At 47.5% G+C, this 14,437-nt stretch overlaps 1 protein-coding gene across 1 annotated transcript in view; it reads left to right on the top strand.

Annotated features, from left to right (window-relative positions):
• Positions 1-14,437, top strand: part of LMCD1 (LIM and cysteine rich domains 1) — a 63,335-nt gene that overhangs the window by 37,363 nt on the left and 11,535 nt on the right. The window contains exon 4 of the mRNA XM_037800891.1: positions 7,336-7,671. Within this exon, the coding sequence (XP_037656819.1) occupies positions 7,336-7,671 (336 nt within the window). The remainder of the gene's footprint in view (positions 1-7,335; positions 7,672-14,437) is intronic.

A 14,437-nucleotide genomic window follows, 5' to 3' on the forward strand; every position in this document is an offset into this window, starting at 1 on the left:
GCTCTTGTCCTGCTCAGGTACTTTGCTCATCTCTCTTCTTGAAATTCCCTTTCCCTGCTCTTTGCAGGTTGGGGTCCTTCTGACATTCAGTTCTCAGATAGGCTTTCCCTGACTACCCAATTTACAGTACATGCCCATCCCCATTAGATGTTTTTGTCAATCTCAGTTCTTGTTTGTGTCTTTCAAAGCTTGATCATTGCAAGTTGTTTTTATCTCACGAAACTCTTCACTTAGCTATTGCTTTTCACCTGCACCGGACTGAAGCAGGGCCCATGAGGTCAGATAGTCTGTTTTGTGCACCCTTATATCCCCGGCACTTAGCTCGGTGCATGGTACACATTAGGCTTGGTAAGTGTTGGTGGTATCTCACCCTCCAGGCCAGTGACAGTGACATCCTAAGTGTGTGTGCAGACTGGAGCCATTTGACAAAGTCTTTACAGGGATTGAGAGTAAATGTTGAGAGAATTTTGTGGGAAATTGGCATCTAAGCATGTGACCAGAAAACTCATCCTATTTGACAGAGTTCAGTTGTGGTTAGACTCACATGGAAATCCATTGTAGCATGAGCCACATACTAATCACATGCATCGTAATCACAGAGCTTCTGCAAGAGGTGGAAACAAACAAACAAACCAAAAAAACCTGATCCTTCACCATAGACAGTTTAAGAAGCCCAGCTCTAAGCTGGAGCTTAATGGACCAAAAAAGTCCTCTTCCACACAAAATGAAAGAGAGGCAAGGAGTTTTCTTTTAGGCTGTACTTTTTGAAAAGCAGAAAAAACATGTTAAAGTTTAGGCTGTACTTTTTGAAAAGCAGAAAGGACATTTTAAAAGAGCACTTTAACTTTCATGAGTTCAGCTGCCCTGAGAGCTAGGGATTTTTGACCCGTGTGGAAAGAAACACAGAACAGTTAGGCAGCTTTGCAAATTCACAGGGCTATGGAGGGGAAGGTCCTGGGCCAGAGGGTGGCATCAGCACTGCAGCAGAGCCGTGACATGCCAGGTGTTTAAGAATGCAGGGTTGCCTCTAGCGCCCGGGTCTGGGTAAGTTATCAAGGAGGTCTCCAAGATTGTCTAAACTAAAGCAAGCAGCTCATAAAAGAGCTGGCTGTGGGCATCAGGAACTGGGTGGTGAAAACCCCAAACGCTTTGGCCCCAGACTAATCAGTAGAAGGCAGCATCAGCAGTGATTAATGCTGGCTCATAAAACCACACAGCTATAAAGGGCCCTTGGTTGCCCTCACTCTGGGCTGCAGAGGCAAGTTGCATTTCTGAGACTGGGTAGCTCTCTCTCTTCCCATTCACCCCTCCCCAAACTTTTTTTTTTAATTACCAAGTGATCAGGACTGATTATATTTTGGCAAGAGCAGTAAATCTTGCTGTCATCCTTCCCAACCAAAGTGAAAGCCAGTGTAATTCTTAAGCCTTTAAAACCCAGAAACAATAAACCTAATCTCTAACATTTATTGAGTGCTTACATGCCAGGCACGAGGCTAAGAGCTTTACATGCACAAGTTCATCTAATTTTCCAACACTGTTAGGGATGTACTACTATTACCCTCCTTTTACAGATGAGGAAACTGAGGCTCAGAGAGGTGTCACAACGAACGAAATATTCAACAGGTATTTAAATGGCAGAGCCAGGTCTTGTACTCAAGCCTCCCTGACTCCAAAGCTTGGGGCCTTCCCCACCAGGCCATGCCAGAAGAGCTAGGCAGGCAGAAAGGCGAGACAAGAAGGAACAGGTACCTTGGGTAAGCATTCTTTGGGAAGACTTCTGAGAACAGTGCCAGGCTTGACTTTGAAAGTCAGCCAGGATTTGGGAAGGCAAGAGGGAGAAGGTGATGATACACAGCACCCATTGAGCATTTTGCACGTCATCTCATTGGTATATCACCACTTCCCATGTGCTGAGTATATCACCATCTCAGAGAAGAGCAAACAGAGGCTTGCAAGATGCTTTTGCAGGTTGACACTCGCTTATGCCTCACCCTCTACTCCCACACCCGTAATTGCTGATCAGTTAGAATACAATCTCCCATTGAGCCCTCCGTCGGTCCTCAGAATCCTTCTCAACACAGCACTCCAGGCAGCCTCTATTTACCAGGGTTGACATGTCAGGTGAGGTCCACTTACTGCCCTCAACTGGTAGCTTGAGAAGCATCAGGAAAAGCAGAATCAGGTTCCAGTCTTCTGATTTCAGAGCCCACATGCTTTCCAATGCCCAAGCCAAGGAACCAGAACACCTTTCCATTCCACTTTTCTCTCTGCACTTTTGGTTTCTCTCCTGATAATGCCAGGTTCCAGGAACCTCTCTACTCAAGAAGTACCAGCCAGACAGCAGAGAGCTGAAAGGTCCTCATGAAAAGCTTACAACCTGAACCAGTGTTTCTAACTGGTCTGGGAAAAGATCTCTTGCTAAAGGTTTTGGGAACATGACCTAAGTCAACTTCCTGGAGAGGTATCTGGAAGATTCCCTTGCAGGCTCAGAGCAGCATCAGGCAGCTGAGTTGGAAACAAACCTCTTTCCCCATCATCCCCTTCCCAAGTCAATGCCAGGCAATAGAGATTGCCTAGATTGCTGGGTGGCGGGGGTTTGGAGACCCTCATTGAGACTCAGTGGGAACGAGTATGATGGCTGATTGGCAGTGTCTGCCATGGGTATATAAATGGGGATTGGGAGGGAGTCTCCAGCCAGCCAGGCAAAGCCAGTGATCCCAGGGCCCACGTCCAGTGGCAGCTGGGCGCCATGGCCTTGGCAGTGCAAAGGCAGGGAGCTGGTGCCCAGCTGAGGCTTTGAGCTGCAACAGGAACACGGGGTCCCTGGGCAGGGAAACTCCCTGTCTCCAGGGCCCTAGCCAGGAACCAGTTTGCTATTCAGAACACAGCCAGGACAGAGTTGTGAGAAGGACATGCTGAAGGCAGGATTAGCAGGCGGCTGGCTGGCTCATCCAGACGGAGCCACTAATAAGCTGAGAGGCTCCAGGATTTCTAACACGGGCATGTATTTGTAAAACAGGGCTTCCTTTCTTCCTGGGGAGGGCTGCAGACCCTTGGAAGGCCAGAGCCAGAGATATCTAGGTAATGAGGAGCCCTGGCCCCAGGTATGCTTACACTGCACATTCGCCTGAAAATGATAACAAAGGGTAACTCTTCCAGAGATCTGGAGACGTTTTTCTTCTTTGCAAATCATCTGTCTCCTAGAAGGGTTGGGAGGATGGATTCTAGACCCACACCACTGAGTTCAAGGCCTGTCTCTACCATGTACCAGCTGTGTGACCTTGGGTAAGTTACTTACCCTCTCTGTGCCTCAGTTTCCTAAGGGGTAATATTAGTACCCTCCTCCCAGGGTTGCTGTGAGAAGTAAAATGGGTTAACACATATAAAGCACTTAGAGGAATACCTGGAACACATTAATAAGCTTTAGGCAAGTATCAATTAGCCTTATTACTTCTGAAACCTCTCAACCTGGGGGAGTTGGCAGCCTTCACAAGGAGAAGCAATTACTCTCCCATGAGCTGAACCAGCCTTGGGACCGTGGCTGCTTCAGTGCTTGGAGTTAGTAAGATGTTGGTCGTGTCTAGATGCCTACCCTGGCAGAGTGAGAAAACCTCTTGTTTCCACTTCTGCAAAATCCTTCCTTAGTTCCTGGGAGCAGGGAAGGCCCTGGACAAAAACTAGGAAGGGGATGCTGTGGGTACCCACCTCCCTGGGGCTGTGCCCTGACCATCTCCCCAGGGCCTGGGCCCTGGCTCAGCCTGTTGGCTGTCAGGCTGCCCTCTAATGTCAAGCCCCAGAAAGGCTCCAACTCTTGGATGTCCCACATCAGGCTCCCCGGGGAGTGCCGGACCTCCTTAGTGAGAATCTGAGAGTGGGCCAGGGACCTCTTTCACGATGTCTGCAAGTGATTCTTATGCACACTCAGATTTGAGGATAGGTTTTTCAGACTAGGCAATATGTGCTAGAAGCTGCCTGCCACGATAAAAACCACTGGGCACCCTGGTCTTCCCAAGACACGGTCAGGAATGTGCCCTTCTGGGACATGTAGTTGGCTCCACGGTTCCCTCTGGCTTGTTTTTCCTTGTGTTGGGTGAAGGATCTCGGCCTGGGACCAATCAGAATCCATCCCCTCCTTTGGCCTGTTTCCTGAGCTATAAAATCCCACTCGTGCTGTCACCGTTCTTCTCTCACTCAGTTGCGAGGCTCAAATGAAGTCATCACGAACTTCTCATGATGGTCAAGACCCTAATGATGATGGAGTCTACACCGAATTGCACAGATTAGGGAACAGAGGCCCAGAGGAGTTAGGTACTTTCTCAGTCTTACACAGAGAGTAGCAGCAGAGCCAGACCCAGAACCTACATTTCCATACAACCCTGGGTTCTGTCCACCACTGCAGGGCTATCTATTTTAAAGAGCATTAAGGCTTATGCAAATGTTCCAGAAAGTAATAGGATATACTGTGAGTCTATAAGGCCAGAATGCATCCCAGGCAGGTGGCCACAGAATCTAGGATAGAGCCACCAATGGGCCATCCACGGCCACCCCAGGCACCCCTCAATTGGAGTCCCTCAGGAGCCCCGAGTCACCTGCCTCTTCCTTTTTTAACAATGTCTGTATCTAGAATTCATTTATTCCAAAGCCCAGCAGATGCCAGGCTCTAGACTAGTACCTGCACCCCCAGATTCATCACCCCTATTCCCGAAAAGCAGATGCCTGAACCTCAGAATTCAATATGCATTTCTATGTTGATTTCCATAATTCCAAAATGAATCAAGCCCCTAGAGATAAGACACGCGGCAGATGGGTTCTAAGCCTAAATAAGCCAGCAGCCACCTGGGCCAGGGCAGTCAAAACAAGGCGGGTGGGGGGATAGGGAAGAAGTCAGGGTCAGGGGTCAGAGGTCAGGGTCGGGCATGGAAATGGAAAACAGCTGTCAAGGATAAACAATGTGCATTCCACAGTTTCTCACGTCATGGCCTTGACCTTTATCTCTCCCTAATCTTCCCATCTCTGGAACCCACCCACGTGTAAGATTTCTGTTTATTTAAAAAAAGAAAAAGAAAGAGGCTCAATTGGACAGTTATCAGTGTACATATTAATATTCAGACAGTTACGAGTGATATCAATGTAGAAATGTTATTGACTTGAGACCTTGTCGATTCTACTCTTTAGAAGGTGCCCTTGAATACTTTTCAATTAATAAACCATGAAATACCTTATGCCCATAATGATTTAATTATACTTTTCTAAGAAAAGCAATTTTAAACTAGATTGACTTTTTAAATTAGGAGCATTGCCATGAGGTAAATGGAGTAAAAATAATCCATTTTGAAGGCAACAAAATCCATGTTGCAAAACCAACAAATCTAAAAATGAACAGCTACTTAAATTGCATCACTCTCATCAAGGAAGTGAATTGGTGACTCCAACATGGGGGAGAATAAACGCTCATTTAGGCCTCTCCCAGGTGTTACCAAAATTCACATTTCTCCTTTGAGAATCTTTGGTTCTGCAAAATCCTGAAGAAGCTGGAACCTGTCACTAAGCTTTCCTCAGGTCTCTACCTGGATGCGTGAGAACTGCAGTTTTTGTTTTCTTTTTTTCTCACGAGTTGCTTTCCTGCCAGCGTCACACTGAAACAGGAGTTCAAGCACGGTCCGTGGAACACCTTTCTGGATCCGAGTTGTGTGGGATTCTGGTTAACAAAGGAGATTACTCGACCCCACAACTCACCTACTGAATTGGAATTGCTAGGGGTTTGGTGCCTAGGAACCTACATTTTTAGTAACCGTTCCACCTGGTTTTTACACATCTTATCATTTGAGAAAGTTTGCTTTGCAGTAGGTAGCTGGCAAGCATAACAGCAGTCCCAGATTTTAAAAGATAGAAAAGTCATAGAAAGAAAAGGAAAGAGAAGGGAAGATCAGTACATGGAGAGCTTATTGACCGCAGCACGCTGTATATCTGCTACTTAATCCTGCAGTGGCCGTAAGATGTGGGGTCCCTGCAGCAGAGAGAGGGAACGACGTGGCTGTGGTCCCGCAGCTCGCATGTGGTGCAGCTGGGAGTTCAGCTCAGGACAGACTGACTCCAGAGCCCTCACCCTTGCTACCAGAGTAGAAAGGCCATCACCTGCCCTCAAGGAATGGAAGGTTAAATGGAACATGCTAGAAATTATTAGAGAATAGGGAGTGGCTCAGTCCTATGGAACTGCTTGTAAGGACAGGAAAGACGAAAAAGAGCTTTTCCTTCCAGGGAGGGTAACTCTATGAGCAAAGTTAGAAATAAGAATATCACTTGTGGGGCAGTGAGGAAACGGTCCCACGAAGGGCACAGATTGTTTGGGGTCAGGTGGTTTGCATGACTTCTGTCACCGTATTTCAAAAGACTTACCGCTTGGCTACTGTCCAGCAAATGATACTAGAGAAGAGGCTTTAAGGTAGCCACGTTCCCTTGGTGATGGAAGCATACTTGTAAACGTAATATTACCATTACTTGCAAAACAGAGAACAAAGCAAAATGATCTTTATTCAAATCCTTATGGAAAATCTAGGCCATGAGGAGGGCTTTTCTCTTTCCAATGCCGTCCAAAATGAAAGCTGCAGTAGTCTTTGGAGAATAAGCTATAAAATAATAGTGTTATTAACAAGTAGAAATCTAGCTAGTTGATGAACAGAGCTCACATCTACACATTCAAACAAATATTGCTTTTGCACATGTCAAAATTGTCCTCTATCCTACAATCCTTAAAGGAAAGGAACCCACGGATCAGGGAATCATTTTAAATGGCAATTCACCCACACATGCATGGAAAATAATATTCAAACAAGTTTTAATAAATATAGATAGGAAAAGATCAGGAAGGGCCAAACACAAAGTTATTAACTATCTGTTACCGTGAGCCCAGGGGGCTTTTCAAATACAACTCAAAGTATAACAAACATACAGGTAAGTAAGTGCATGAGTCTTATGTGTACCGCTTGATGGATTTTTACATATGAACTAGCACCAAGATCAAGGTACAGGACCTTTCCAGCACACACAAGGCAGAGGATGCATATTTCCCCTTTACATTCTCTCTCTAGTCTGTGTTTTCTTCTTTGCTTTTGTAATTTGGAAAAAAAATTGCTTCTGGTTAAAAAGTAAAGACCGCCTTTCTTCCAGTTGGTTGGTAATGTTAGAAAATACTACATTTTCAGCTTGAGGTGGATTCTGCCATGGTTTTCTCTTCTGCTTCAGGCCCCACTCGGCAGGTGGGGGAGTGGAGGGGTAAGGAGGGGAGATCTGTAGCGCTGCACCCTCACAGCCTTGTGCCCTTCCTCCCCTCCCCAGGGCCTCCAGTACATGGAGCTCATCCCCAAGGAGAAGCAGCCAGTGACGGGCACCGAGGGCGCTTACTACCGCAGGCGCCAGCTCATGCACCAGCTCCCCAGCTACGACCAGGATCCCTCCCGCTGCCGCGGACTTGTGGAAAACGAGGTGAAGCTGATGGAAGAATTTGTCAAGCAATATAAGAGCGAGGCGCTGGGCGTGGGCGAAGTGGCCCTCCCGGGGCAGGGTGGCTTGCCCAAGGAGGAGGGGAAACAGCAGGAGAAGCCAGAGGGCGCGGAGTCCGCCGCCCCAACCACCAATGGCAGCCTCGGCGACCCCTCCAAAGAAGTGGAATACGTAAGTCTCTCCCATGCCTCTGGGTGTGACCAAAAGGGTCCAGGCCCTGGGGGCCTGCGCCATCGGAGCCCCATCACCTGGCTTGGTTCCCTTGTTCATACATTCGTTCATGCTTTTATGCTTTCAGCAGATATCCATGGCTCACTTTCTCTGTGCCAGGCACTGTCCCGTGGAAAATAATACAAGCTCACTCACTGCTCTAGAGAGGACCAAGCAGTCACAGCTTAGAGAAAGGGCATGCAGCCTTGGATAGGGAGTCAGGGGAGGCTTCCAGGAGGAGGTGAGACACAGGTTGGACTCTGAAGAATTACCAGGAGCTATCTGGGCTTAAGGGGATGATGCATGTCCCCCTTAAAGTGATGAGCATGTGCAAAAAAGACTTTGAGTTAGAGTATGGTGCAGTGAAAGGATCGAAAGAAGTCCTGCAAGACTGGTGTGATGTGCTGGGGGTACTGGGGGCCACAGGACTGGCAAGGTCAGGAGGTGGGACCTTCCTAAGGACTCATGCCATCCATTGATTCATCAGGCAAACACTGACTAGCTTGTGTTCTATGCCAAGCACCAGGGTATCAAACACGCAGAAGACTCTGGCGCCATCTCCAAGGATGCCATGGAGTTCAGGCTTCATTCTAAGGGCCCCATGATCCAAACTTGGCTTTCTAAAGTTCCCTGAGTAGGAATAAGGAAATGGGCTGTTGGGCAGTGAGCCACTGGAGGCAGGTCTTGGGTTTGGGAGATGAAAGCCTCAGGGTTGGTTTGCCTTAAATTGCACCCCAAGAGGCAAGAGGAATAGCTTAAGACGGGCACCACATGGGGCTGGTGGCCACTAAGTTTTGTAGCTCCCAGCCACCCACCCTTCTCCATCAGCCAGGAGCTTCACCCCCATCAGCCAAGGGCCTCATTTGTATCCATTTGGCATGTGGAGACAAAAGTCCCCAATACATGGGGTTTTCAAGCACTTTACCTGCCTTCCTGGGGAGAGGCTGCCAGTCCCAGGGTGAGCCAGACAACCCAGCCCCAGTGAAGCTGCTGCCACACTCAGAGGGCGCTGGGCTAGTCCCTCATCTTGTTAGCATTTGCATCCAGGATTGCTGTCCAGCCAAACTAGGGCCCCATCCTCTTTTATCAGAGAACTCTAAAAGATCAACATGGATTGCCTCTACCACACATTTGGCAATGATGTTTAAAAGACCCATTTCTCAGGAAGAATACGTGTCCTACGGACTAAGAAAAAGAAAATGTAGATCCAGCTACCATGTTTCATAAACTGGTCTCCTCCTCCATTCCTGCTCTATATACACCCTCAAATAGCTGTCTATCCTTAAATCTTAAATACAGGGGAGTCTCAAATCGAAAGGAGGCCTCTTTAAGTCGTGGTGCCATTTGCAAAAGTTTCTGTTTTCATTGCCGTTCCTGAAGGCAGATGTGCTGAGCTGAGGACATATTTTATCCTTTATTGAGTCCCAAATATTTGTTCAACATGGAACTGGGGTAAAGGCAGCTTGAGATCCTGGGTCCTTGCCTATGTTCAACATTAGGAAACCTTTCTGTCACTTTGGAAGCGTTTAAACAATACTGGACTGTAAATGGCAAGTCTAAGGTCAGAAAATAAGATACGGAATCTGAAGAAAGCCAGTGTTGGGCTGGGCTGGCTGGGGAAGGCAGACTTCTCCTTCATTGCCCTATTCACAATTTTAATTTAGTAGCTAATTATGTAACAGATGTTTCAATTTCCATCATCTCCTCTAGATGCTGAGGTCTTGTCTCATTCATCTCTTTATCAACAGCATGTGTCATATACAATAGGTGCTTAATAAATATGTGACACATGAATGAATTAACAAATGAATGAATGAATGTTTGACCTAAATTGGACCTTGAAAAACGGGAACAATTTGGATGGACATTTTGCCCAGGAGGATGGTGAAATTCCATTTCCACAATTACAAGCCCCTTGCTCAGTTCTAAATGCTCTGCTCATACCTGCCCGGACTTTGTTTGATTCAAAGTTGCCCAGTAGAATGAATTTCACCAACCCCATTTTACAGGTGAGAAGTCTGAGTTTCAAAGAAGTTAGGTGACCTTTCCAAGGTCCCACAGCTTTGAAGGGGGCAGAGCTGGAATGAGAGTTCAGATTTGCTGACACCAAGGCCAATATCCTCCCTACCACATGGTGCTGGTTTATGAAACCCTGCTGGTTATTGTTCCAGAAAGAAAGAAGCATGGGTTGTCTTATTTAACTTTCCATTTATCCCTGTGGAGCAGGAGAGTGAATCCTAATAGGAAAAGGCAGCTAGACAGCCCCAACAGAGCCCAGACTGTGTGTCACCAGCAAGCCACCTTAGCGCAGACCTGAGCTCTGCACCCTGAACGGCACTGCCTTACCCTAATGAGTGCCGCGTCAAGCGGATCTGTGTGCCCAGGCACTCGTAGAACCGACATTTGCCACAGCCAGGCATCAGGCAGGAAGCCTGATTTTTGCTCCCCTGTTGAAGGGCAGTGGATTTGGCTAGCAGTGGTCAGGACACCAGCTTGAGAACCCAGGTGTGTGAAGGGACTTAGCCAGAAACCCCAAATCTAAACAAGGATTAATGAGACAAATGGAGGGCAAAAAGAGAGACACATGACAAAAATATTATACAGGAATTGTATTGGGATCACATGACTGCTTATCATCATAATGGCTGTTTGTATTGCCATCAGCAGCTACAATTTGGAGAGTATTGCTCTGAAGCAAGGACACTATAAGTACTACAGTACTTTATTGTTTTATTTAAAGCTCACAGCAACTGGGTGATGCAAAGAGGTTGCAGCTTCCCAGGCTGCTGGAGCTCAAAACTGGGATTCAAAGTAACATCTGTCAGACCTCAAAGTCCACATTCTTTCCTGTGTCCTACAGCTTGTTTTTTGGAAAGCTAATCGATATTATGCCGTAAGAAAGGATTATGAGGCCATGTAAGGTTGGAAGACATGAAGGTGAATAAAATGAAGTGGATTTTTACAGCAGGACTTCTCACAGCCTTTAGTAGGCTAATGCAGTACTTCTTAAAGCAAAATCCTCTGGAAAGCAGGTTGACACAGAGATGGCTGGGCAGTTTCCCACTCAGTAACTCTGGGGTGGGGTCTGAGAATTTGCATTTCTAACAAGTTCCTAGGTGATGCTAGTACTGTTCTGGGGACACATTTGAGAACCAAATGTTCTCAAATTATTTTATAAATAAGCTCAGCAAAAATGATATCACCAATTGGGTATAAAGTGAGTGTCTAAGTGATGATAACATGGGCGGTTTTCCGGATTTCTCTAGCCTCTTGGCTTTGTGAAGGGGTGGGGTGCAGGGGGGACTATCTCCAAGGAACTCAACTTTGAGAATGGGGAAAGTTCTGGAAACACAGGCACAGAATCTAACACTATTTTATACCCCAACCCAACACCCCCTTCCCTGACCCACCCTCTAACTCTCAGGATTCTGAGGCCCACAAGCTCCCAGCTTTTCCCTAAAAGCCGTCCTCACTATCAGGCAGTTCTCTCCTGAGCTCACTTGGCTCCGACACGCTGCTGTGTCAGCCTCTTATGATGCTGGCCTTCCTCTGAGACCTTGGGAGAGGCTCAGAAGGAAGCGATTGTGGGGTTGGGTTGCCGCAGCCTCTTACCCCAACCCCTCCACCAAACCATCCCCAGAGGAAATGGTTATTCAGACCAGAGGAGCAGCCATTGCCAAATCCTTTTCCAAGTCTGCCTGTGTGAAATTCTGCTGAGGAGCCGAGTTTTGAGTGGAGCCAGATAGCACAGGGCCAGCCAGGTTGCCGGGAGCAGTGCTGCCTGGGCCCTTCCCATCGAAACAGCCCAAAAACAGCTGGGTCTGTCCCATTACACCGACCTGAATGCAGTTAGCCCCACCCCAGCTCTCAAACCCAAGGCCTTCAGACAGACCCGTGGACTGGTGGCCTAAAATTAGTCGTGGTCCATCTGTCTGCTTGAGAAGTGACCTCTCCCACCTCAGAGCAGGCCTCCAAAAGTCAATTATTAGCCTGAAGTCAGGAGAGGCAGGGACACCATGGGAAATGTCTTTGGCCACTGAGCTTCCAGAAGCTTCCCTCTGCATAAGGAAATACCACTGCAGAAAAGTCCCAGGTAATAACTCACCCACATAATGCCCGTTAAATCAACGAGGCCAATTAACAGAAAACATTCAGCCTCCCCTTCTTTTCTTTACTTGCCTCACTGTGTGTGTGCATGGGTGGGGAGGTACGCGTGTGTCCGTTTGTGGCAAGCTGGGTAGGGGTGGAGGGAGACCACCTAAGCCTGGGGAAGGGGATGAGGGAACTAACAGTTACTAGCCAGCATGCGCTGAGCAAGCTCTCTTCACCTACTCAATCTCTGAATCCTCAAAACAATGAGTGAGAAGATCAGTGTTCTTATACCCATTTTACAGATGTGGAGCCTGAGGCTCAGAGAGGGTAACTGGCTGGCTGGAGAGTGGTGGGGCAGGGATGCCACCAGCAGGATGGCACCTCAGCGGTTCTGGGATGGGGCTGGACAGGTGACCACAGAGCCAGGGTGGGTCTGGGTGTGTTTGTCTGTGTGGGGTGAGCCAATTGTTTGCAGTAGCTCACAGTCCCAGCCCAGGGAAGAATTTGGGGGGCCTCTTATGTGCGTGCCAAGAACAACAGAAGGTCTTTCCTGCCCCACTCCCATTCCACTCGCAGTGGCTTCCTGTATGTCTTGGGAGCTTCAGTGTTCCATGGCCAGTGGGGAGGGCAGGAAAACCCCAGCAACCTGGCTGAAACCCTGCATCCACTTTCCGAGTCCCCCCCACACACATTCCCCACCTCCATCCTGGATGGAATTTATGGTGCCTATACCACAGGCGATGACTCTGCTTGCTAACAGCTCCACCAAACCATTTCCCTGCATTTACAGGGCTTACTGGATATTTGCTTGGAAATTAAATATACAGATTTCCCGGGCATGGTCATTTTGCCCAGGAATTTCCGCCCTTCTCCACACTCCAAGCTTGTAACTAAAGAAAGAGGGGAAAAAAGCCAGAACATAGCATTTAATATATTCTCCACTCTTCGGTATTAATTATTCCCACTAGGAGCCTCCCCTGCCTTGCTTGTCCCTTCCCCACACCACCCTCTTCTTCAGCCAAGCGATTGCACCCAATGAGAGACAAGAAGGAAGAGAAAAATTGAGAGAAATCGAGATATTCTTTGCAGTCATAAAGTTTGGGTAACTCCGTCCCAGATTACCCTTCAGGACTCAGGGAGAACAGTCTGGCTCCTGGGCCCCCATTTCCCCACAAGAATGCATGGAGGAGGGGGAGGGGGGCCTGGGTCTCCACCCTCCCACCAAAAGTCTGCCTCTCCAATGGAAACATAGCAGCTGGCGGGCTCAGCCCGACTCTAGCCCCAATGAGGTACATATTTGTGGGCAAGGAACTTCCAAGTCTTTGTCAAAGCAGATGTTTGGTTTGTGGGTTCAGCAGGCTGGCTTTCCTGTCCGTCCATTCTCTGGGAATTTGAAACTACCACCCACCCCTGTGGGCCCCGGCTGGGCCGGAGGTCAGGAGAGTGAGAGATCCAGAAACAAACCCGCTGCCACCTCCTTTCTGGGGGGCTTTTGGCCAAGGAATCCCAGCTCCCCACTCTCCTACCTGCTCCGTCATTTATGGGCAGGATCCTGGGAAGCAACTCTGCAAAATCCCCATGGTTATCGAGCGTCCAGGCATCTGCCCCTGTCCCCTTCCTTATGGTGGTGACATTTTAAGGATATTAAAGGTGTTTTTATTTTACCCAAAGAAAATTACCTGAATTCCACTTTTTATACCATAAATACTTTCCATGTTGTCACATAGTCTTTTTTTGTGGCTGTGTGGGAATGGCTGCGTAATATTCCACTGACTGGAACAGGGGTTGGCAAACATTCTGTATAGGGCAGATCATGAATATTTTAGGCTTGGAGGGCCAGACAGTCTCTGTCACAACTAGGCTTGGAGGGCCAGACAGTCTCTGTCACAACTACTCACCTCTGCTGTTGTAGCACAAAAGCAGCCACAGACAATACCTAAACAAACTAGCATTAGCACGGCTGTGTTCTGACAAAGTTTTATTTACAAAAACAGGTGGTGGGCTGGATTTGGCCTACAGGATGTAGTTTGCCAACCCCCTGGACTTGAAGAGCCATTTTTAAAAAAAAGTGTTAGCTTTTTATTAATTACTTTGGTTTTATCCAGTTTTATTTGCCTATTCTAGGCTTAATGATGATGATGTCCTCCTCATCATCTGCCATTTGTTAAGTTGTGCCAGGCACTAAGGCTTTGTGTCTACTATTTCATTTAAACCAAAGTTATATTATCCTTCTTTTACAGATGAGGAAATTAAATCCTTAGCAAAGTAAAACTATTTTCAAACTTCAGGCCACAATCCATTAGTGGGTAGTAGAACTGATCTAGCAAATTACAAGCAGCATTTGTTTTTAGTTGAAGAAGATTGCTTCAGGGGTAATAGACATTTTTCTCAAGCTTTGTTTCAGGTATGTGTGTGTGTGTGCGTGCGCTAGATCAGGACCTAAATGTATTTCCTGCTTGTGGATCACAGACAAAAATACAGAGAGAAAGAGATGGGGAAATTGTCTCGTCACCAGCTGGTAAGTGAGTAAGCCAAGCCTGCCTCATCCCACACCCCACACAGCTTCCAAATAATAGGAGCTCCCACTTCCTGAGCTTCCAGCAGCTCCAGGCTCCATGCAAGGCTGTTGAGGTAG

This window comes from Choloepus didactylus, chromosome 1 (genome assembly GCF_015220235.1).
Source record: "Choloepus didactylus isolate mChoDid1 chromosome 1, mChoDid1.pri, whole genome shotgun sequence".
Classification (NCBI taxonomy): domain Eukaryota; kingdom Metazoa; phylum Chordata; class Mammalia; order Pilosa; family Megalonychidae; genus Choloepus; species Choloepus didactylus.